We start from the raw sequence: 24,454 nt of genomic DNA on the forward strand, positions 1-24,454 counted from the left end.
TGTGTGTGTGTGTGTGTGTGTGTGTGTGTGTGTGTGTGTGTGTGTGTACACGTCAAAACCAGGGCTTCAGGCATGGTGGGCAAAGCACCCTACTGTTGAACAAGACCCCCATCCCTGGTTCTGCATTTTGACAATGCTGTAGGAATTTGCTTTCCCACAGGCAGTAAGAGACTTCCCATGGAAGAGCTCGCCACAGCCTGTGGGGGGTCAGTGAGGAAGCCTCTGGAGTCTCATCAGTCTAATGAGGGGATGGCATCTCATCCCTAGCCTCTTCAGTGCTGAAGAGCCCTGTGTGCCCAGTCCTTTCCTGCCCTTGACTGCTTCCCACGTGGCTGTTAGCAGTCTCTCGGGGGTATCTGTCCAGACAGTGCCTGAGGTTACTTGTGCAGAAGGCTTACATTTCAGGAAGCCAAATGGTTTATTGTTCCGGTTTATGACTTGTGGATTTCGAGATGTGGCTAGAAAGCCCCTGTAAAGTGTTTTTTCTGTGTGATTTCCCATTGCTTTTGAGGCTCTAGAGTTCCATGTTTAAGTCTATGATCTGGAGTTTCCCCGATGTCCCCACTACCACCATATACTGATTGCTACAAGACCATTACTAATTGAAAGGTCCCTTCATTTCCACGATGCTACATTTCTGTGTTTGGTTCGAATTCTGGTCTTTTGACTTATTCTGCTTGCATTGCCCCAGAGTCCCAGCCTGTGCTTCCTCAGCCTTCCTCATGACTGACCCCACTCTGAAGCTTCTGAAAGGCTGCAGGCATCACACAGATTGTCAGCACAGACAAAGACGCTTTGGAGAATTCAAGAGTTTTAGGAACCATTTCATTGTGCCGCAGTGGCCAGCTCTAGGTCTTAAGCAGGGGAGTAAAAACATCACCGAGTGTTCAAAACATATGCTCAAAACGGCCTTTCTATAGAGACTGGCAGAAAAGAGCGGCAGTGCAAGCAAGAATTGCAGTTGGAGGCTGTTTCTGAGCCTCTAGTGAGAGTTCACGCCGGGCCCTGACAACGTGTTCTAGACATTTTGAGACTACCGTTCATAAGCGCTTTTGGATGGGCTGTGGCAAGAGTGAAAAGGAGAATAAAGATGAACTCTTAGGTGTTGAGCTGGGATGTGCAAATGTCAGCAAGCTAGGGCCCGTGGGGCCTTTCCAGCCCAGCGCCTGGGCTAGTGTGCTCCATAATCTTAAAAGGTGCGTTTCTCTTCTTAAATAACATTTTAAAGGTAGCAACAAGAGCAGTCAGACATAGATACAGCCACATGCATCCTGTAGGGCCTGGGGTATTTGCTGGTCTGGTCAACCACGGAACGTGGGCCAACTTCAGTGGTGTGCACTGAGCATGGAGGGCGGGGGGCAGGGTGTTCGTAGCCAGTTAGCGGAGGTCAGGATGGTGGTCATCTCTCTGTAATGTTGGACTCCAGTCCTTAAGTAGGGAAAGGTGTACCAGAGTCCCATCAGGAGTCTCATTTTGTCTTCCAGGGCATTTAGAGATGTGCCCTTCAGCATGTCTCAGAATAATGGGGTGAGCGTGGGTGGCGTTACTGTCTGGCCTTGTAACATGGGGCCGTGTGTTAGGGAGACTGTGCCAGATGAGACAGCAGTGCGAGCTCTCACTTTCCAGTGAGCACTCCCGGGTAAGATCCCACTAGTCGGGAAACTTGTTAACTTTTTCTGGTTTCACAGAAGTCAGTTCTAGCTGAAAATGGGCATTTTTGTCATCTTACTTTAAGCATGTCCGTCTTTGAGCCCTGCCAGCAGGGAGCATCTCCCTGCCTGGGGCTCTTAGCGTTGAATGTGGGGTTTGAACCTTTGCAGCCTATTGCCGGAACTCCCTGGACGGCCAGTGGTACAGCTACGACGACAGCACAGTGGAGCCCCTGCGAGAGGATGAGGTCAACACCAGGGGCGCTTACATCCTGTTCTATCAGAAGCGGAACAGCATCCCTCCCTGGTCAGCCAGCAGCTCCATGAGAGGTGTGTGCCTCAGCTCAGGAGGGGCGTGCTCGTGGAGGTCACACTAAGAGTGGAGGGGTGCACTCGTGTAGGTCACACTAAGAGTGGAGGGGCGTGCTCATGGAGGGTCATGTGCGTGGGGGTCACTTTAAGAGTCGAGATGTTCTGAGCCAGTGGGATGGCTTCGTTGTAAGGATGCCTGCTGCCATGTTTAGCGACTTGAATTTGATCCTCGGAACCTGTTCCTGCAAGTTTTCCTCTGACCTCCACGCTGTGCTATTGAGGCATGAGCATATGTACAGATTCACACACACACACACTCTCTCTCTCTCTCTCTCTCTCACACACACACACACACAAAGTAGTTTGGTTTTTAAAGGAATTGGTGATGCTCCTTTGAGCACCTAGGAAGGAGGGCAAGGACCCCTGGTCCCAGCTCTCTATTCCCCAAGCCAGTTGCCCATATCAAGAAATGGGGAAAGAATACAGTTTGTAAAATCTGGGCCATCTGATGCATGCTGTAGCAGTCTCCTATTGAGCCGCGTGTGGTTAGGAGTGGACCAAGCAAGCCTACTGCTAGAAAGAGAGAGGCAGGTGAAAGCACAGGGCCTTTCTAGAAAACATGCCTGTCTACCAGCTTCCCAGTGAATTGATTTATAAGCCTCCCAGTTGTTTGGAAGTACAGAGGAGACATGTGTAATGCTTTTATGTGCCTTGTCCCACACTGTGAAACAGCCACCTTTATCTTTGGGACAGAAGGGCATTATAGAAGTTCATCCTGGCTAGAGAGATGGCTCCATGGACAAGAACACTTGCTGTGTAAGCATGAGGATTGATTTAGAAAAGAAAAACCAGGCGTGCCTAAGTATGTTCCTCTGGTCCCAGAACTATCCACAGCACAGAGAGAAGAAGCCAGCCTCACTAGCCCCAGGCTCACTGATTTACTCTACCTAAAGGAATAAGGAGGAAAGTGATTGATCAGGGTACCCAGTGTCTTTCCCTGTCCTCTGTGAATTTATAGATACTCACACCCACATACTTTTACATTCACACACATAGGTTCTTATACTTTCCTTCCATTCCTCCCTTTCTCCTTTCCTTTCTTCCCCTTCTACACACACACAAAGAAAGAAAGACATTAAAAAAAGAAAGAAAGAAAGAAAACACCCCTCCCCCAACACAATTGTTTCCTAACCATTATTGGAAAATAACCAGAGAAAATCAAGAGTTCTTCAGGTTTGAATCAAAACTAACACAAGCCCGCCTTCCATGTATAGAAGGAAAAAAAAGAGGAGTAGAGATCCTGGCATGGTGACACATGCCTGTAGTCTCATCCCAGGGGAAGCTGAGACAGGAAGGTCATGAGTTTTTGACCAGTCTGAGCTGATTCATAAGACCATCAAGTAATATGCAGCTTACTAATAAAAACCTTGTTAGAGAAGGCCAGAGGGGACACATTCTTTATGCCCGCTCTGAAGATTTGGCTCCTCAGACTTGGGTTTGTTCATTGTGTGTGGTCCGGTAGGCTCTGGTGCCACGGGTCCTGGGATAAATGCTATCCTTCTGACTATGGCTTTTTGCTCTGGCTACTAAAATTTAGGAATCTGGCTCTGGAAAAATAATCTCATTTGGGAAGCCAGGATGCACCGAGGAGCCATCCTTCCTGTGCTCACTCTAAACACCCTGGTTCTGAGGCTGTCCCCTGCAAGCTCCTCCTCTGGCCATTCACTTTGTCTCTATTGTTCCCGTGTGGTTCTGTTAGTCCAGGGCTGAGTGATAGGGACAACTCTGCAGGCTCCCTGGGGATACGCCAGGTCCAGCTTTCTCCTTTGCTTCTTCTGCAGGCTCCACCAGCTCCTCCTTGTCTGATCATTGGCTCATGAGGCTTGGGAGCCACAACAATAGCACAAGAGGAAGCTTGCTGTCCTGGAGCTCCGCCCCCTGCCCTTCCGTGGCCCGGGTACCTGACTCTCCGGTCTTCACCAACGGTGTCTGCCACCAGGACAAGGGTATGTGGTTAGATCGACTAGCCCCTCGTAACCATGAACAGAAAGAGCCAATTCTGATACGAGCTGTGTCATCTCTTGAGGTCTTTCTGACACTCACCAGCCTCTCCATCCATCCACAGACGCAGTGGTCCTCTAGAGCCACAGGTTGTACCGTAGTAGTCAACCAACCATAGATAGGAAATAGAAAAAGAAAGAGATCAGACTTACACTAAACATGTACAGACTTCTTCCTTGTCATTCCCTAACAATAATAACTATGTATATAACATTTGTACTTCATCAGGTATTATATGCAATCAAGTGGTTATTCAGAGTGTACAGGAATGTGCAGGAGTATAAAACAGGCGGGAGGGTGTGTGCCAGCCCCATGCAATTGCTACAGTATCTTCTACAAGATGTTTGAGCATCTTCAGGAGCCAAGCTCCATGCTCTGGCTCTGCATCCATTTTCTGTTCCCACAGGGCTTAGTACGTCATGGAGCAGGTAAGTTAACTAACACAGTGGTGTAGTTTAAAGCAGGGACAGAGGAAAAGAGGTAGAAAGTCAGGGAAGGAGGTAGCAGAGGCTGGGGTGATACAGAGAGCCCTGTTTGCTGCGGCAGGGTCAGGGCACTTGTGCTCATGCAGAAGGCTGGGAATATGTTCATCACAGGTGCCATGAAAGATGAGCATGGGATGGTGTGAGGGGCAGGAGAAACCGCAGCCTTAGAGGAGAGTGAGTGAGGAGGAGGGTAATGGGAGGAGGATGGAGCAGAGAGATGGGGAAGGGTGATGGGAGGAGGGTGATGATGGGAGGAGGATGGGGCAGAAAGTTAGAGGAGGAGACTGATGGAGGTGGTAGGGCAGCTGATGATGTGCCATTTGGACTTTGCTTGAAGTGCTGTGGATAGTGAGGGAGAGTTTGGAGCGGGACAGTAATCAATATGGTTTATACGTTACAGTTTTTTAAATCTTTCATTTTTATTTTATGTGTATGGGTGTTTTGCAAGCGTGTCTGTCTGTGCATCACATGTGTGCAGTGCCCTCAGACTAGAAGAGGGTGTCAGATGCCCTGGGACTATTACAAACAGTTGTGAGGCGGGTACCATCTAGGTCCTCTAGAAGAGCAACCAGTGCTCTTAACTAATGAGCCGTCTCTTCTGCCCCTGGTATACATTTACACATATATTATATATATAATAGATAATTGTTATGTATTTGAATGTTTTTCATGTACGGACATATGAGCACCATGTGAGTGCCTGGTGCCCTTGGAGGTCAGAAGAGAGCATCAGATTACCTGGAACTGGATTTATAGAAGGTTCTAATCCACTATGTGGGTGCTGGGAATCAAACCTGTATCCTCTGGATGAACAGCAATTGTTTTTAACCGCTGAGCCATCTCCCCAGCCCCCTGGTTTATATATTTAAAGTTTACTTTGTCTACTGCATGCAGAATCCATCCTCAGGGGCTGGCGGGTGTGTCAGACAGAAGGCCGGTTAGGAGACCGTCTTGTTTTCATAAGGTTTGGATGGATATGTTGAGGAAGAGATAGATGGTCAGACTGTGGATCAACTCACAGAATCTACTGGCGCTGGGTGCAGCACATGAAAGAAGGAAAATGATCCAGGATGCCTTGGCCTTTGTCAAAGGAAAAACTAACAACAGGATCATTGTACAGTTGGCAGGATGGGAAAGAGTTGGGTAGGCGCAGGGTCATTTCTGGAAGGAGCCACACAGTTGAGGGCAGGTAGTTTGAGACTCTGGCGAGGCATTCATAGCAGCATGAGAACCGCAGGGTCGAGACATAGAGAGTCACCAGCACACCTGTGACAGCCACGGCAGGCTGAGCAATCCACGGAGATTATGAAGATAAGAAAGTGGAGACTGAAGGCCAAACCTGGCAGCTGTAATGTGTGTAAGGCTGGAGTGAGGGTGGAAACAGAACAGAAAGAGCAGCCGGGGCCAGGAGGAGCGAGCCAAGCAAGGGGTGTTCCCAGGTGCTGGGAGGCATCCTTCAGAAGGGAGGCTGAGCACCAGGGTGGCTGGAGGGCCAGTGGTGACTTCCCAGGGGTCTTTGTGGGTGGGAGGGAATGGAAGACCAGCTGAGATGCAGGACATGGTGGCACATGCACACAGCATCAGCAGTGTGGTAGAAGGCCAGTAGGTGCCCAGGAAGCCGGGCTCAGGGCGGTTCTTGTTTTCCTGTGCTGAAAGAGAGCTAACCAAGCACGCTCACATTCAGATGTCCTTGTCCAATAGAGGAACTGCAGGAAAGCAGGGGATGGGATGGTTACAGGAACAAGTCCTCAGACAAGAACTCAGTGCATAGAGTCTGTGTGTGGTATGTGTGTGTCAGTCTGTCTGTGTATGTGTGTCTCCTTGGACAGAGAAAAGTGGTCAAAATTACTTTTCAGTTGGATGTAGTGATGCATGCCTTTAAATTCTAGACCCAGGGAGGCAGAGGCTGGTGGATCTCTGTGAGTTCAAGGCCAACCTGGTCTACATAATGAGTTCCAGGACACCCAGGGCTACATAGAGAAACCCTGTATCAAAAAAAACAAACAACAAAAAAAAACCTAACTAAATAAATTTTCATTTTTCCTTTAGTTTCTCGTTTTAATATAAAATCTTAATAGAAACACTATGCAGATATCACATGTGTAGAAACATTAACCCAACATTTGATCATGACATCAGTATGTGCACTTGTGATAGACTTTAACGTATATGCACACACATACATTATGAGTACACATTGTATAAACCATGCAGATGGTTTCACTGTCTTAATGTACTACTAACAAATATGTACACTAATTACACGTGTGCACCGGATGAATTATCATAAAGTGGACATATTCACGCTCCAGGCTAGGAAGTGGAGCATTCTCTGTTGGAGGTGTGCTCAGTGACAGAGCCCTTGCCTGCCACGCACAGGCACTGCATTCAGTCCCCAGCCCCAACGAGGGAAGGAAGGAATGTAGGTGGAAAGGTGGGAAGGTATCGCTGGCTGGTTCTGGAATCCTGCTTCCTCATACCTGTTTCACTCATTGCTTCCCACTCTCATAGAATCTATGCCAGATTGGTTTTTACTGTGTTAAGTAAAAGATGGACGGGGGCCAGCTGAGACACACCTGCTGGACTTTATTCTGGGTGTGATGAGTTTAGAGCGGGGCTATAGTCAGCCTGGTTTATAGTTAAAAATATATGTTTACAAAGGTGAGTTTTACCTGGGCAGCCACATGGCATGCCGACTTTGTGTTTGGCTCGCTCTGTTGACCCCTGTTCTTGTGAGGGGCATCTGGTACATCCAGCAATGGGTTGGTTTTTCTTTTACTTATTTCACTTACAAATAAAATCAACTCGGATTCACACTCTAGAGAAGTTAGCTTGCATATGTGAGGGGAAGAGACTAAAAGCAACGGCAGGGGTTAGGAAAGCGTATGAAGGGTAAGGTGGAGGTAAACCTCTGGAAGTCACTGTAGAGGCTGGCATAGAAGTCAGCTCTGGAGAAATCTGGCCTTTTTGACAAAGAAGCGTCTTGGATTTTCATTCCTGAGACAGCAGTGGATTCTCTGTGACTCCTTGTGCTGTCTCTGTGGAGCCCACGTGGTAGATTATCTCTGGTTGGCAGCTGCCCCTTGGCAGACGGCACTGTCTCCACTGCTAGTATTTCCCATGTTGTAAGGATAGCTCACATTTTATTCTAGTGTGGCTAGAATAAGATATTAGGAGTTGTTTCCAGTTTGAATTATTATTAGTACTACCAGTTGAGCATCTTTTTTTTTTTTTTTAAAGATTTATTGTGTATAAAATGTTCTGTCTGCATATACACCTGCACACCAGAAGAGGGCACCAGATCTAATAATAGATGTTTGTGAGCTACTGTGTAGTTGCTGGGAATTGAACTCAGGACCTCTGGAAGTGCAGAAAGTGCTCTTAACCTCTGCGCCAGCCCCGGTCAAGCATTCTTAATCTGGAAATCCCAAATGCTTCAAAATATAAGATCTCTTAACCAATATGACACCACTACCTGTCAAAAATTTTACACCATGAAATCCTGCCTTATGCACAGAATATTAAGGATATTATATGTCACTCTCGTGCATAAGGTTTACATGATGCATAAAAGAGTTCCGATTAGCCCTTTACAGAGAAACACACATTGCCCAGGAATGTCATCTTCCCAGGAGCTCTGTGCGGATGGCAGCTTCTGGGTCTAGCACTTAGGCTGAAAGGAGTGTCTCAGTGTGCCACCTAGTTTACGTCAACTGGACTCTCGCTGGAGTTGTCAGAGAGCGGGAACTTCAGTTGAGAAAATGCCTCCAGCAGATCTGGCCACAAGCAGATAAGCCTGGGAGGCATCTTCTTAGTTAGTGATTGATGTGGGCGGGCTCAGCCTGTTGTAGGTGGTGCTAGCTCTGTGTGGGTGGTCCTGGTTGCCACGAGAAAGCAGGCTGAGCAAGCCATGTGGAGCAGGCCAGCAAGCAACACCCCTCCATAGCCTCTGCATCAGCTCCTGCCTTCCACTTCCTGCCCCAACTTCATTCAGAGACGGGCTATCGACGTGGAAGTATAAGGCAAGTAAATTATTTCTCCCCCAACTTGCTTTTGGTCAGGGTGTTTCGTCACAGCAATATTAACCCTAACTAAGACAGAGTTTTGTGGGGTTTATAACTAAGAGGCTTGGGGCAGATGTGAAAAGACGGTGCTGTATAACTGAAGGAATGTAAAAGCACCTTACTTTTACAATTACAGGAAGAAGTAACTATCTAAAAAAAAAAAAAAAATCCCAAGAGGTCTTTCCCAGAGACTGTTGTGAACACAGGGCCCCAGGGCTTACATGTCCCAAATTGTCAGGACAGACCTTCTGCTGATCAGTGTCCTCTGTGGCTTTTCTTGGGCGTCGAAGGTTTTAGAACGTCTTTTTCCTTCTTAGATCTTTCCAGGTAATATTTCGTTTCGGCTTACATTCCCTTTTTGATGCTATCTGGGAGTTCCAAGTATTCAGGGCTGTGTGGCCACCTTTTTATTCTTCGTTTCTGATTTGGTGAGGCAGGGTCCAAGAATGAGCTTTCCAAAAGTTACCTTCTTTCATGGCAAAGTCTGTTCTGTCGTTTTGTAAATGTTCTGTGTAAATACAAAGTAGCGTAAAGACTTCTTTTGGGCTTGAACACTCTGTATCACACATGATATTAGGTGATCGGTTGCTTCATCCAGTTCCCTGTCTTTTAATGTGTCTCTTTTTGTTATTGTTGTTTTGTTTTTGTCTTTTGAAACAAAGTATTATGGCCCAGGTTGGTGTTGAACTCACTCTGCAACCAAGGATAACCCTGAGTTCCTGATCCTCCTGCCACCATCTCCCAGGTACCAGGCTTACTGGTGGTAGCCACTGAGCCTGGTTGTAGATTTACTTTTGACTAGGAAGGATCCCCATTGAGATCTTCTGAAGAGTTGGGCTTTGACCACAGCCTCTGTAAATGTTTATAATTGTTGCCTAATGTTGTAAGCTGTTTATTAATAGGTGTCTGAAAGTTCATGACTATTGGTTCTTTTTTTTTTTTTTTTTTTACAAATTGTGCTTTTTATCTCTGTAATTGTTCTTTATCTGTTCAGATAATTTTGTCTGTTCTGCACTTGCCTAGAATTTGCTTTTGCCCTTCTCTTTTTGCGTTTTTATTTTAGTTCATCGTAGGCGGTCTCTGGTAGATAAATTGCTGTTTTAAAAAAGTATATTTTATGTGTACTCTGTTTTGTTGTGTTTTGTGATTGTGTGTGTGTGCACTCATGCAACACATTCATGCATTACCCCCTAGATGCCAGCAGGGGACGCTCCATCCCCTAGGACTGGATGATTGTTAGTTGCCGCGTGGGTACTGGGGATCAAACACTGGTCTTCTGCAAGGGTAGGCATTGCTCTGAATCACTGAGCGTTTGGCACCACACCACCATCTCAAGGTCAAAGATAGTCATTTTTGTTATTGTTACTGTTTTCACTGCCGTGTTGGAAGCTAAAACCCAGGGCTCATGCTTGCTCACACTCACAGAGCTCCTGAGCCCTGTCCCTGCATCCCTGGACCTGTTCCTGTGTCTTAGTAGGAGAATTCAGCCCACTGGGAGGGACTGAAACAGTGCAATGTTTTGATAAAAATTCCTTTCCTGTTCCTTCATCTTAGTTGAGTTGGTTGCTATCTGTTTCCTTTTCTAATTAATTTGTAAATTCTGTTTTTCTTCCCACCTTGTCCCTGTCTCCTTTCTCAGTCATTTTCCTGCTATCATAAGGCTATAAGAAACCGGCTGTTTCCTGCCAGGCATTCTTTTGCAATATTACCTTCTCTCTTTCTCCAGTGACCCAAGAGTTGTGCTTTGGTTGTCCCCCTGCTCCGGGACAGTCCTTCCCCAATGAAAGGTTTGAAACCCTTTCTCCAGCTCCCTCTGCCCTGTTGGGGAAGTGCGCTCCTCTCTGACTTCCAATTGTGCTGAAATAGATTCTCCCCCAGCTGCTGTTGGCGTTCCTGTCCTGTCCGGTACTCCCAGCTTGGGCCTGGCCTTCCATGGAGGATGGTATACAGGACCTGGGACACATTACCGTTTCTTGTTTGTCTTCTTTGCTCTCCGGCCCTGAAGTCTCTGCTCTGTCAGTGTTTGTCAGAGCCCTTCAGGCGCGTGAGCTCTAAATCCTTGCTCAGCCGGAAATATTTCCTTTAACCCTGTGGGTGGCGGCCTGGCTGGCCCGGGGCTCTGAGGTTGCAGAGCTTTGTAGCTGGTTTCCCATGCTTTCCTTGCCCCGGGCGGGCAGGTGAGAAACACAGACTGTTCTTTTTTTTTCCACGTGAGTGTCTCTTGCTTTTCCTGGCTGGAAGCTTTTAAGATTCTCTCTGACCTTGGAGTTCAGAAATCTTAGCAGATGACTGTGTGTTTAGCCTCACCCAGCCACAAACGCCTTTCCTTCTGCACACTCAGGCCTTTCTTTGGGACACCGTCTTGTATTTCCCTTGATTTGGTGTGTCTCTGGACCTCAGATTCCTCTAGTTGATTGTGGCTCCTGGCTCCTCACCTTTTCCCTTGTGGTGTGTCCCTGCCATGTTGCTCTAATGCGGTTGTGTCCAATCTTTTAACGTGGTGACGTTTTTACATACAGACATGCTGGGTCGTGTTGATAGCTTTCCTGGGGCAGGCTCAGGCGGCAGGTTAGAGGCTCCTCTGTGGCAGGAGATAAATCCTTCCTCTCCTCTTTCCCTCAGCAGTGACCCTGGCCTTCAGGTCACACTTTTCAGCTTTGATGCTGTTCACCCTTCCTGCAAGGCCATTGGTTGCTCTGCTCTGTGTCATTAGGAGCTGCTCTCCTGTTTGTGTGTGTTCATACACTGTTGCTGGGCCCTCTTTGTTGTCATTTCTACTCCGGGGCAGGTTCTCACTGCGGAGCCCAGGTTGGCCAGGAACTCCTAGTTTCTCAGCTTCCCGAGTGATGGGATTATAGGCGTGAGCCACTGCACCCCATTGGACGACGGTGTTACCTTTTCTGTTTTGGCCCACAAGGCCCTGATCTTCCCTCCCTAGAGCAAGGGTGACTTTTGGGGTAAAAAAAGGGACAGTGACTTTGGCTCCCAAGGGTTGATGGTGTGACAGCCAGCCCTTCTCCGGCCCACTTTTGCTCACCTGGCTTATCTCTACATCATAGCCTAAGCTTCTAGGGGACCAGAGGGAAGTTTGGGGTCAAGCTTATTCCAGATTGCTTCAGCCCTCTGTGTAGACGTGGTTGCCAGGCCACCAAGAGGCATAAAAGCAAAATGAACAATCAAACCTAGGAACAAGCAGAGACGTGCTGACATTGTTTTTGACAGTGAAGATCAGCTCATCAACAGAGATCTCCAGATATGCCTTTGGGCTCAGAAGCTATCCTGGGAGCACATAGCACAGGCCTTCTCTCCTGTGTTCCAAGCATCTCTGCTACTTGCCTGACCCAGCAAGTTCGCTTCTGCCCCAGGGCCTTTACACCCACTGCTCCTGCAGTCTGAAGCCTGTCTTCCTCAGGTCTCCTCCTGCCTCCCTCCCTCTCTCACCCTTCTCTCTTAGGTGTCTTAGATGTTGCTCTTTACTCACTAACCAGCCTCTTTTTCTCCCTGACCCTGCGTATTCATTGTAGCCTATTCCACTGTGTTACACAGTGTCTTATGCTTTTGTCAAACCCCATGAGCACAGCCATTTTCTGTTTGTATTTTTATTGTTGTTGTTGTTGTTGTTGAGACAGGGTCTCCCTTTGTAGCTCTGGGTGGCCTGAAACTCACTCTATCGACCAGGCTGGCCTCAAACTCACAGAGATCCACCTGCCTCTGTCTCCTGAGTGCTGGGATTAAAGGCATGCATACCACACCTGGTTCGTTTTGTTTTGTTTTGTTTTGTTTTGTTTTGTTTTGGACAGGGTTTCTCTGTGTAGGCTTGGCTGTCCTGGACGTGATTTGTAGACCAGACTGGCCTCGAACTCTGCCTACCTGAGTGCTGGGATTAAAGATGTGTGCTACCATGCCCAGCTCACATATGGTTCTTATGTGTGTTTATTTCCCCAAGCAGTGAAAAATAAATCTTTGCACACAGTAGGTTTTTACTGAATATTTTTAGGATGAATTAATGAGTGGATGATGAGATGGGATGGAAATCCTTAGGGATATTGAAAGGACTTGACCATTGAAGATGGCCTAAGGAAGGACAGAAGAGGCCCAAAGGCCCCTGCCCACAGCACAGTGTGACCTCAGCATGGAAGTCACATTAGTAGCCAAGGAATGGAAGTCAATCAAGGTGGCGGAACAGGAACAGAGGTGGCATCTGTTGCCGAAGCTGCCCTGCAGTTGGGGCCTGTACCCGTCAGCAGAACAAGTTCCACCCCCATCACAGAGGGTTTCTGAGAAGACCGTTGTGTTTACTGCATCGTGTTTACAACCTGCAGGAAAACGAAGCTTTAAACTGTGGGTCCTGAGCAAGAGAAGTGGCCCCATGGCTAAGAGCATTTGCTCTTCTTGCAGAGGACTTGGGTTGGGGTCCCGGCACCCATATGGCCACGCACGTCTATCTGTCACTCCTTCCAGGGGCCTGACACCCTTTTCTGACCTCTGCAGGCACCGGGCACACACATGGCACACAAATATGTGGAAAGAAACACGTTTTTAAAATTTTAATCATTTAATTTTTAACTAAATCTTAGAGAGAGAGAGAAAGAGAGAAAGGAAGGAAAGAAAAGAGAGAGAGAGAGAAAGAAAGAAGGAAAGAAAGAAAGAAAGAAAGAAAGAAAGAAAGAAAGAAAGAAAGAAAGAAGGAAAAGACTGTAGGTCCTTTGTGGTTCTCAGGCTCCCTGGGTCTCACCCTTCTTCCTAGCTCACAGCTTTCTAGAAGATTCATCTCCCAGAGGAAGGGCTTCAGTACTAGCTAAGAGGTGGGGAGCAAGGGCCCATGGGGGTGCTTGCTGATCTTTTTCTCTGCTTATGTCACTTAGTTCTGAGTTTATCTAAGGTTCTCTGTCCCCACTCCCTCAGAGCCTATAATGGGGCAATAAATAGATGGAAAGAAATAAAGAGTGCTTTTCTCCAAAAGGAGGCAGGCTGAAGGGGTCTGCTGGGTGTCTGTTGTGTGGGTTGCCGTCAGCCCTGGCCCCGGGGCTCTTTCAGCCCAGGAAGAAGTGAAAAGCGGTTATTTACAGCAGCCGCCGGGTGCCAGGGCTTCTCGCTACCTGCCAGGGCTCTGGGCCACTCCACCCGGTGAAGGACAGAAAGCCACAGCTTTGTCCTCCTGATGCGAAGCGTCCCTCTCTGTCCTTCTCGGGGCTGGGGACGAGGAACAAGACTTCACACTACCTCAGCTTCCAGAACAGTGTTTCATCTTTCCCTAGCTGTGGAGATTGAATGGTAGAGCCACAGGGTCAGTGCAAACTGAAATGACAAAGTATTTTGGGTGGAATTGGGTCTATTCCTGGCCAGTCTAAAGAAATGCTGTAAAGGAAAAGATATCAAAAATGGCATGTGAGATCCCCAGCAGGTCAGAGCCCTGTGGGAACTCTGACACCTGCCTGAGGCTGGCCCAGCATTTCCCCCCTTTCCTGCTGAGGACCTGCTTTCTCAGCTGCTGGGCAGACTTGGACCGTACGCCTAGATTCTTATCCCAGCATCCTCTGTGACTTTTGCTCTCCCTGACCTCACATCTGTGTGCCTGAGAATCTCAGGACATCCCCACATGGGTGTTTTGTGGCAAAAAGTCCTTGATTACCTTTAAAGTTGGTCTCTGTCACAGATCACGGGGACTGTCGCAGCAGAAGTATGCCGGGGCCTTAAGACAGAAGGACAGAAAATGATTCCACATGGCTCTGCAGGGTGGGATCAGGGGCCAGTTAAGTTGGGTTATGGGGAATCCTCTTCTGTGTAGAGTCAAAAAGAGCTCTCGTCTTTCTTACGTCTCTTGATAAGGACACTGTTCGAAAGCCTCACTTCTTATGCTGTGACCTTGAGGGTGGTTAGAGTTTTGACTTAGGAACTGGGGTGTAAGCTTTCAGCCCAAAGCTGTAACATTCCATGAGTAGCATATGGTCAGCAGCCCGATGTGGGTCCCAGCATTGTGCTCATGTAATTGACAGGCACACAGTCCACGTGGAGTAGGGGCAGTCCTGTGGGCTGGACATGTCAGTTCTGGCAGCACGGTGACGGTGACACTTCTGGGAAAGGCACATGGATCATCGTATGCTCCCTTTAGAAGGGGCTGAGCAGGGGCTGAGCTGTAGAAAAGAATTAGGAAAATAAGCCAGACATAACCCTCAGCCCCTCCACATTTCATCAGTTTGGTTATCCGTGTCTCTGTCCTGCTTGGTCCATCTTTACATGCATGTATAGCACGTGTGTGTGTGTGTGTGTGTGTGTGTGTGTGTGTGTGTGTGTGTGTGTGTGTTTGCTTGCGTTTGCAAGTTGCTTTGTTAGAGTCTAAACTTTTCACTTAGGACTATAGACCCAAACCACTTTCCTAGCTGTTTACAGATAATTGTAAAATACAGTAAGACACAAAAGGCAACCCTGATAAAATGGAAAAAATGAAGCCTGCAGATACTTGATTTTCTTTTGGGCCCAGGGTGGGATGTGTGGCATTCTTGCATTTTAAAGAACAAGTACCCAGTTCTGACTCAGCGTGGGAGACATTTGCTATGCACTCTGTCTGATGACATAGTTAAAGATGGATGGCAGTGATGTCAGTTTCAGGACAGCTGACTCATGGTGAACCCATGGTCTGGCTGCTGGGCGTGTGGATCTAGTCAGCCCTCAACATCAGTTTCTTATCTGTTGATTTGGTCAACTGCGCGGGGCGGGGTCATGAAGGGTGGTGAGGTAGGGGTTTGAGGTGGTGAGGGTGAAGAATCTGCTAAAAATGGACAGTTTTTCTTTTCTTGTGATTACTTCCGAAGGGGCATAGCATGGCAATTGTTTACCTAGCATTTGCTCTGTGTCTGTATCATGATTGCTTGGAAATGACTATAGCCTGGAATGATATGCGTGCTGTTTTATAGAAGGGGTTTGTGCACCCACAGCCGTGCTGTCTGCTGGGATCCTGGCAGCAATCCTGGATATCAAAGAAGGCTGCACCTTCTTTACCTGTGGCTTCCCCTGTGGGTTTCAAACGTATGCGTGGCTTCTATGCAGTAGTGGAGAAGCCATTGATGGCCCTGAGAGCAGGACCCCTGTTGTGTCTGCCTTGCACTGTAGTCACTGGGCACAGCCCTGCGCCTGACACATTGTTGCCTGATGGCTGGCATTGTATGTGTCCCTACCAGGTGTATCCCTACCAGGTGCTCATGGCCTTTGCATCTTTTCAGGAGTCGAGTCCAGGTCTTTGGTTCGAGGTGTTGGTGGCCGAAGTATCAGCATGAAGGCACCTCCTGCTTCCCGGTCCAGGCATGGGCCCTTCAAGACCATGCCCCTGAGATGGTCCTTTGGACACAGGGAGAAACGGCCTGGAGCATCTGTTGAGTTGGTGGAATACCTAGAGTCCCGAAGAAGGCCCCGGTCCACCAGCCAGTCCATTGTGCCGCTGTTGACACGTGCTGCTGGCGGGGATGAGACGGCAGCTACACCGAGGTTGGACGTCATCCTTCCTGCTAGAAGTGAAGTCAGTGGTCGAGCCATTGGCCAAGGAACAACTGGAGTGCCCCTTTCCTCGAGCCACCTCAACCACCGTCCAGCCCTGGGGTCGTCAGATGATGACGGTCTGAGCACTGCCAGGACACGAACAGGAAATGCGAGCCAGGATATCAGGCTCCCGAAAAAGTTTGACCTGCCCCTCACTGTGATGCCCTCGGTGGGGGATGAAAAACCAGCTCGCCCCGAGGGCCAGAAGCTGACAACCTGGAAAGGAAGTGGCCAGGTGGGGAGCCAAAGTAGCCCGCCTTCCCCCTCCATTGGGTTGTTCAGAAACTTTAAGGACAATGGCCCAGGTACCTTACCCAAGATGAAGGCTAAGGCTGCTGTGGGGGAAAGGGCCGCCATCAGAGACAGGGGCCAGGGGACGTTCACTCTTCTGAAGTCTGTGTTTTGGAAGAAAGAGCACAAGAGGGCTGTGAAGACTGAGCACTCACCACCAGTACCCCCAGCCTCCCTGGTGAGTGGCGGGCTGAGCCTTGCCATGAAGGAGCAGGCTCGAGGTTCATCCCCTGCCCTCAGGTTTCAGGAGAGCCCAGCCAGGGGCCTGGGCAACCACACGGAGAGGGACACCAGGTCTGCACCCAGCTCTCTCCACCTCCCCCGCAAAGCCAGCAGGCCCCCTAGAGCCAGTACAGCTGGCACCTCCCAAAAGACCATTCCTGGGGAGCAGACTTCCTGCGGCACCCTGCAGAGGGTGAAATACCACACCCTCTCCTTAGGGCGAAAGAAATCCTTGCCGGAGTCCAGCTTCTGATAGAGCGTTTCAGTGCTGTGTGAAGCTGGCGTCCCTGGGGCCGTGCACTGAGAGTCTGCAGGAAGATTGTGTCCAGAGTGGATTTTCTAGAATCCAGTTGACTTGTAACTTCCAAAAGAAAAGCAAGGAAAAAAAAATTGGTGTCTGTAACTCGTGTTATGTCCCAGTGACCCAGTGTCAAATGTTTTGGTTCCCGTTGTTGGGTTTTGATACGGTCTAGTCAATAGACGATGCTACTGAGCCCAAATGACCACTATAAGGCTGAAATTAGCATTTGGTGTTTATGACATAAGTCCGGGCCTGCATAGGCTCTGTGGTGTCATGTCAAATACTCTCACCAGCTTGCTTGCTCCTAACTTACATGTCCTTCCTTCCTTTTTTCCTTCCTTTCTCCTTCTCTCCCTCCCTCCTTCCCTCTTTCCCACCTTCTCTCCCTTTCTTCCCTTCCTTTCTTTACTTTTATTATTATTATTATTATTTTTTAATAAAGGGCTTGTAAGGAAAATTTTCTTTTCGTGCTTATCTTGGATAAGTGTCAAAGATGCCAAGAAATGAAAAGAATAAGAAATAAAAGAATCAGCAGCGGTGGTGAGAGATGGGAGGGAAATGATTGATATTTTAGGAGAATATTTAATATATAGCAAGATAATTGTATTACAGCTTTTCAAGGTATTTTACAAAGATAACTATTTTGATACCAGAATAAAAGTTTTTTTTTAATGTAAGTATGGGATCTATGCACAATTTTAATAAAATTGTGTCTGTAAAAACTGTAGGTGGAGAAGTGGCTCACTTCATTCCTGTTGCATAGTCACAGCTTGTTACCAACAGAAAGCAATTGCCTGTGTTCTTTCTGAAATTAAAAAAAAAGCTCTTAATTAAAATGATTTTGCCTCCATCCATTCTTTTCTTTCCTTCATTTAAAAATATTTTAGTTTGTATATAGTTTTGAGATGATCTCACTCTTAGCCCATTCTGGTCTTGTCCTCTTGTCAGTCCTCCTGTCTCAGCCTTCTGAAATGGGCATGAGCCACCACGTCTAGCATTTGACTGCTGTTTCTAAAGGAGCTTCAGGCTTCTCTCTCTCTCTCTCTCTTTCTCTCTTTCTCTCTCTCTCTCCCTCTCCTTCTGGAGGCCATTGGCTTGACGGACCCTGTACCCTGTTGTTTTTGTGCATTGTCTGTGCTTCAGGACCTGTTCTAGGAATACCTTACACAGGGACCTTGCAAAGCCTAGACCCAGGACCCGGGCCAACAGGGCCTCATTGGCAGCCTCTCAGGTAAACATTCTCTGGAGGTGCTTGCTTTCTTAAGGGATATTTCTCCAAGACTCCTGGCCACAGGAATGCAGTCTCCCCCAGACCACTGTGTGGGTTGTTGCATGTCTCTGCAGCTTTTTTTTTTTTTATCAGAAAGAATGGGATCCCTTCTTTTCCCCAGTGAGAAAGACAGTTTACCTTTCATCTAAGCAGCAGTTGCAAGATAGCGCTAACATAATCAAAAAGCTGGAAGACCCAGGGACATGACCCCCTAGGGCTACAAGCTCCCTAGCAGGTCCGTGTGTTTACATTATAATAGCAGCCCCTGTTTCTTCAAGCCTTAAATTGTCCTGTGCAGGCAGTGTGTGTATAACGGAAGTTTTGGTTTCTTTAAAAACTCAGTTATATTATGTAAATATGTTTTTGTTTTATTTCCAAGCATGGGATTTCAGTTTGGGCTTTAGTTTTAGTTTGATAGTTGCCCCCTGCAGGGTGTGGTCTTTGCCAGTGGGTAACAGCCTGACCCCTGCAGCATGGAGAGGGTTGTGGTCTAGGACTCTGAGGGATATAAATATGGGAGCCCAGAGAGAAACGTTTCAGTGCAGCGGCTCAGAGGAGACTGCTGGCTGCGTTTGCTGTTGACGGAGATTGATTGGTAGAGCCCCCAAAGAACCCATCGACCCTACGTAACCAGGAGAAGTAAAGGGTTCTGAGACCCCTCTCCCCACTCCTTCCCTCTCTTAAGGTTAAAGGGTTGGTGGGAGGGAGGTGGATGGTTAAATACTCCCAAACAAAATAGAGTTTAAGATCGAGCCCACCATGTGGCTGATGGTTTACTCTCGGTGACAGGAGTTGAGAAGTCTTCGTACTGGCCTGGTTAATTCTCCTGTTGGCCCCAGAGCAATTGATTCCTACACCAAGCTCAGTCTCCCTCTTTGTTCTCTAAAATCTTATAACTCAGGCCTGCACCCGAGCCTCTCTTTCCTAACGGTCTAAACTCTGGATCATGAGAGGGTCCCAGTTGTCAGCACTGTTCTCTGATGTACCACATATTGGGGAATCTACCCTAGAACCATAAATGACTTCGAGTTTAGAAAGAGGCAGTGTGGGTATCTTTTCATAAGACTTAAGGTTCCTCTCTAATCCCTTTCCTGGGGCAGCTGGATGCAGCTGGTAGGAAGGTTTATAAGAACACAGTGTGGGAAATGGCTGATTTAAGTTCCTACCCAGATTGGAGTGGTAAAACCATGTTCCAGCCTTGGCTATTGCCTATAGATGTGAAGAGACAGTGTGACCAAGACAACTTAGAAAAGGAAGTGTTTAGTTGGGGGCTTGTTTACAGGATCAGAGGGAGAGCCCATGTCCATGGCAGGAAGCATAGGGCCAGAGAAGGAGCTAAGAGCTCACACCTGATCCCACAAATAGAAGGCAGAGAGAGAAGGGTATAATGCTGGGACTGTCCTGGGCTTTCGAAACCTCAAAGCCTTCCCTTAATGGCACACCTCCTCCAATGAGGCCATGCCTCCTAATCCTTCCTAAATAGTGCACCGACTGGGAGCCAAGCATTCAAATATATGAGCCTAAGAGGGCCATTCAAACACCACCACAGCTGCGCATCCGACTGAGGCTGTAGACATGAGGCTTTGCTGGAGGGGGAGGAGGCAGGGCAGATCACCTGAGAACCTTTGTTCCAATCATCACACTCCTATGGGGACTTGTAAAGCAAGGTCAGGGAAAGGTTGGGAACTCTTGGGCCAACAGCCTAGGCAGAGGTGGAGCTAGCTCCGTGGGAAGGGAGGCCCTCCCTTCCCATGGGAACCCTGGTACTCTGCCTGGCTGTAGCCTGCTCTCTGAGGCAGGGTCACCCGTCTGCTGCACACACCCTTCTTTGAGCAATGCACCTGGCAACCTCAGACCCCCACTAACAAAGCCACATGTTCACCCCTCTCTGCACAAGTTTCTCCTGCTTCAGCAGCAATCAAACTTACACAGTCTCAGTTCAGAGACATCCCTGATGTATCAGGAAGAATGGAAAGGCTGATCCAGCTTGAGCTGGTCTGCAGAATGTGTGCAACCAAGGCAAAACTGTCCGCAAGGAAACATAGAATGGTATAATCTACCAATCAAAACAAAGAACCACCTTTACTGGGCCTCTTAGCAACCAAACTTCTCCTCTTGAACCCCAGAAAAGGAACCGTCAAGCCGTAACCAGGGCCCTGAGTACCCTGCTGTGTCCCACCGTCAGTCTTGATCGTGCAGCCCTGTCTTTATGGTGCCATAGCTTCACTTTGATTTAAGTTACTTGCTACCTTCATGAATAAGTGTAAGCTCTTATTTCAGTTTTTGAATACGAAGCCAAGAGCCTGGAAACAGCCGTGGGTGCCATAATTGCTTCTGGCCTTTACTGTTTATTAGAATGGACAGCAATTCACTTGTTAGAAGAAGAGCTTACACTGGGGGCAGGGGCTCTGTGTATCCTCCTCAGCAAGAAGACAGCATCTAAAAACCCCTGTCACTGGGATTGCTACTCAATTTAAGTCTTTGATAAATTCTCTGAATCTCATTTTTGCACCATAATGGGGAACTGAGCGCAGACGTGACAGGAATTAAGGGCACGAGGCAGGTTGTTTTCTGTGCTTGTGGCCTTGACTTTTGATTCTTCCAGAGATGCAATTTTGCTTTGATTCACTTTAATCCTTCGGTGGGATTGCTTGGCCTGAACTTACCACAATTGACTGTAAACATCTGGGGCTCCACTAGATAGTATGAACTGCTTCAGGCTCGGCGGTGTAATAGGACGTGACGCACTCACGTGGCCGCCTTTAATCAGCCTGTAGGAGTTAAAGACAATGTACTGGGTGTAACCGAGGTAATTTTAAACCTCAAGTATTAATAGTGTAAATATATGGGTCACTTGACGCTGGGCCAGAGGAAGCCAGCGTGGCATTCTGCCACATGTTGAGAACAACGACCTCTCAGGATGCTGAAATAGCCTCAAGAGAGACCTGATTTCCACCGGGGCTGCTTAGCTGACAAAGCCTCCTAGGGCCCTGAATCCCTGTAAGTGTCCGCCTAGGAAAACAGCCACAGTTTCTTTTTTCTCCTTAGTTAATTTATTTATTCATTTTACATACCATTCACAGCCCCTTCCCTCTTCTCCCGGCTCCACCCTCTCCTAGTCCGCTCTCCCCTCTCCTCTCCTCAGAAAGGGGAGCCCCATGCCCCTGCCAACGCACCCTGGCACATCCAGTCCCATCAGGACTGAGGGCCTCCTCTTCCACTGAGGTCAGACAAGGCAGCCAAGCTAGGAGGCAACTGAGTCCATGTCAGAGGCAGCCCCCGCTCCAGTTGCTAGGGTTCACCATGAACACCAAGCTGCCCATCAGGTTCAGTCCATGCCTGCTCTTTGCTTGGTGCTTCAGTCTCTGTGAGCCCCCATGGGCCTAGGTGAGTTGACTCTGTTGGTCTTCTTGTGGGATTCCTGTCCTCTCCCGGTTCCTCTATCCTTCCCCCAAGCTTCCCTCAAGATTCCCTGAGCTCTGTCTTAATGTTTGGCCGTGGTCTCAGCATCTGGATCTGCTGCTGGGTGGAGTGTCTCAGAAGACAGTTATGCTGTTTCTGCTGGCAAGCATAGCAGAGCATCACCAACAGTGTCCGGAGTTGGTTCTGTCCCATAGGGTAGGTCTCAAGTTGGGCCAGTCATTGCTTGGCCGTTCCCTCAATCTTTGCTCCATCTTGATCTCTATAAATCTTGTAGGCAGGGTAAATTTAGGGTCGAAGGTTTTGTGAGTGGGTTGGTGTCCCCCTCATTCCACTAGAATTCCTGCCTCGGTATTGGAGGTGGCACCTTCAGTCTCCATAGCCCCCACTGCTATGAGTCTCAGCTAGAGTCAGGAGCCCACCACAACTCAGGTCTCTCTACCTGCCTCAGTTTTCCTTCCCTCTCAGCCCTCTCACCTCTCTTTATAGATGGTATGATAGAATACATAAGTGATTCCCCCCCCCATTCTACCAGAGAACTCCTACAGCTGATAAACACCTTCAACAAAGTGGCTAGATACAAAATTAACAACAACAACAACAACAAAAAATCAGTAGACTCCTGCATACAGATGATAAACGGGCTGAGAAAGTAGTAAGGGAAACAATACCCTTCACAATAGCCACAGGTAATAGAAAAGATCTTGATGTAACACTGGCCACAGTTTCTTATGGAAATGGCTGGGAGAGCTGAGGCAGCAGATGTGGGTGAGTATGACAGTTCCTGCCAGCCTGTCTATTTATGTATTGATTGACTAATTGGTTTTGAAACTTGCTTTGAACACTAGGCTGGTCTAGAACCCAAGGAGGTCGGCCCTGCCAAGTGCTGCCATTAGTGAGCAAAAGGTGAGTGCCACCATGCCTAGCCTACATTTCACTGTGTAGCTGAAGATGATTTACAACTCCTGGTCCATCAGCCTCCATCCCCCATGGGCTGGAGTTACAAACATGTACCACCACTCCCGCCATCATCCTGGCCTATAAAAGAATCAGAAAAAAAAAAAAAAAGTTAGGCCTCCTAAATGCCAAGCAAGTTTCTATTTTTCCATCTCTGGAAATATTTGGGGATTTGAAGTCTTTCCCAGTAGAAAAGCTGCCTGAAGACTTCATTTCTGGAGTCGTGGTTTACAGTGTGTGTGGCTGCTGTCCAGGAGAGCTGACGGTGTGTCTGTTATCTGGCCTCTGCTGCTCAGCTGCTTGGTCACTCGGTACTTCTGTTGCCACCAGGATCGGGTCCTCATTTGAACAGCAGCCCTAAGTGGCAGTGTTTCTAGTTGAGTACAGCCACAAACGGCTTTTAATGGAGTGTGTCACTGACCCCACGCAGCTGTCAATCACGGCAAAGCGGAAAGGTCGGGAGTGTAGGAAGTGCTGTGAGAGCCATGCCTTCCTTCCTGAGGGCCAAAGTCTCTGGGTGTTTTCCTTTTTCTTAGCATCTTTCAGTTCCATTTCTTTTCCTTTTTTTTTTTAAATTTAAATTATATATGTTTTTGAGAGTTCTATACATGAGTACTGTATTTCTACCATTTCTATGTCTTTCTCTCCCTGTGTTTCCCTTCTGCTTACTCTCAAATTCATGACAAATTTATTGTTGCTACACACACACACACACACACACACACACACACACACACACACAAGGTCCATTTAGTGTCGCTTATATGTACATATGTTTAGGGGTGATCACTTGGGATTTCATAACCTATTAGGGATCTCATCCCCGGAGAAAAATGATTTTCCCTCACTAACTGCCCGTATCTCTTAATCTAGGGGTGGTTCCCGTTCTTTTCCCGTTCCTTTTCACTACGTTCAGGTGTGGGTTGTGCAAGCTCTTAGACCCACAGCGTTTCTGCTGTGTGCTGAGCCCTATCCAAGTTACATTTTCTCCCTCTTGGCTGACTACTCAAGAAATGCCCATGGTTAAGGAATTTTCTAGCTCATCCTCAACGAAGGCCTCCTCCTGTCATCCTGTAAAATGAGGCATGAAGGAAAATAGTTAGCCTTCCCTGTAGGGCAAAACCAGACAAGGAGGCAAGTGAGGAGAATTGAGATGATCTCAGGGAGGTTAAGAGTTTAAAATCGTCTTTTGTATCTTCTTCTTCCCCCCCCCCTCCCAACCCTCACCATCCAAGACAGGGTTTCTCTGTGTAGCCCTGGCTGTCCTAGAACTCGCTCTATAGACCAGGCTGGCTTTGAACTCACAGAGATCCACTTGCCTCTGCCTTCCCTGCTGGGACTAAAGGTGTGCGCCACCACCAGCCCACTCTGTTGTATCTTCTCTGTCCCCAACCCCATGGTCACGTCTCACTCCTCACTAAGCAGTTCCTTAGGCACCAGATATGGCAAGGCTTCCCGTTCAGCTGGTGGGATATGGGCCGGGAGCCTATTTATGACACAGCCTTAGGCCACCGAGAAGAGTCTCGGTGGAAATTGCCTGGATGAGGTCGCTCTGAGTGCATGTCTGTGGGAGAGCGTCTCCATTGTGCAGCTGACGTGGGAAGGCCCAGCCTGAAAGTGGGCAGCACCATGCCCTGGCCTGGGCCCTGGGCTGTGCAAGAATAAGAAATTAGCCGAGCACTAAGCGTGTAAGCATTCAGTACTCTTGCCTGGGAAGCGACCAGCTGCTTCAAGCTCCTGTCACAGCAACGGAAAACTGACGCAGTAGAATCTGAATTTATTTCCCCTCAAACCTGAGTTTTGAGGGTCATTTACGTATGTTAGAGGCAAGTCCTTTAAACACACACACACACACACACACACACACACACACACACACACACACACAC

The 24,454-nt window shown here is 48.1% G+C and overlaps 1 protein-coding gene across 1 annotated transcript in view; it reads left to right on the forward strand.

Annotated features, from left to right (window-relative positions):
- Usp43 (ubiquitin specific peptidase 43) overlaps positions 1–17,761 on the forward strand; it is a 62,227-nt gene extending 44,466 nt beyond the window's left edge. The window contains exons 13-15 of the mRNA XM_055594389.1: positions 1,821–1,979; positions 3,803–3,967; positions 15,792–17,761. Coding sequence (XP_055450364.1) covers positions 1,821–1,979; positions 3,803–3,967; positions 15,792–16,870 — 1,403 coding nt within the window. The 3' untranslated portion in view covers positions 16,871–17,761. The remainder of the gene's footprint in view (positions 1–1,820; positions 1,980–3,802; positions 3,968–15,791) is intronic.
- The last annotated feature ends 6,693 nt before the right edge of the window (positions 17,762–24,454 follow it).

The sequence above is a fragment of the Psammomys obesus genome, unplaced genomic scaffold (assembly GCF_907164565.1).
Source record: "Psammomys obesus unplaced genomic scaffold, mPsaObe1.curated_primary_1811, whole genome shotgun sequence".
NCBI lineage: Eukaryota > Metazoa > Chordata > Mammalia > Rodentia > Muridae > Psammomys > Psammomys obesus.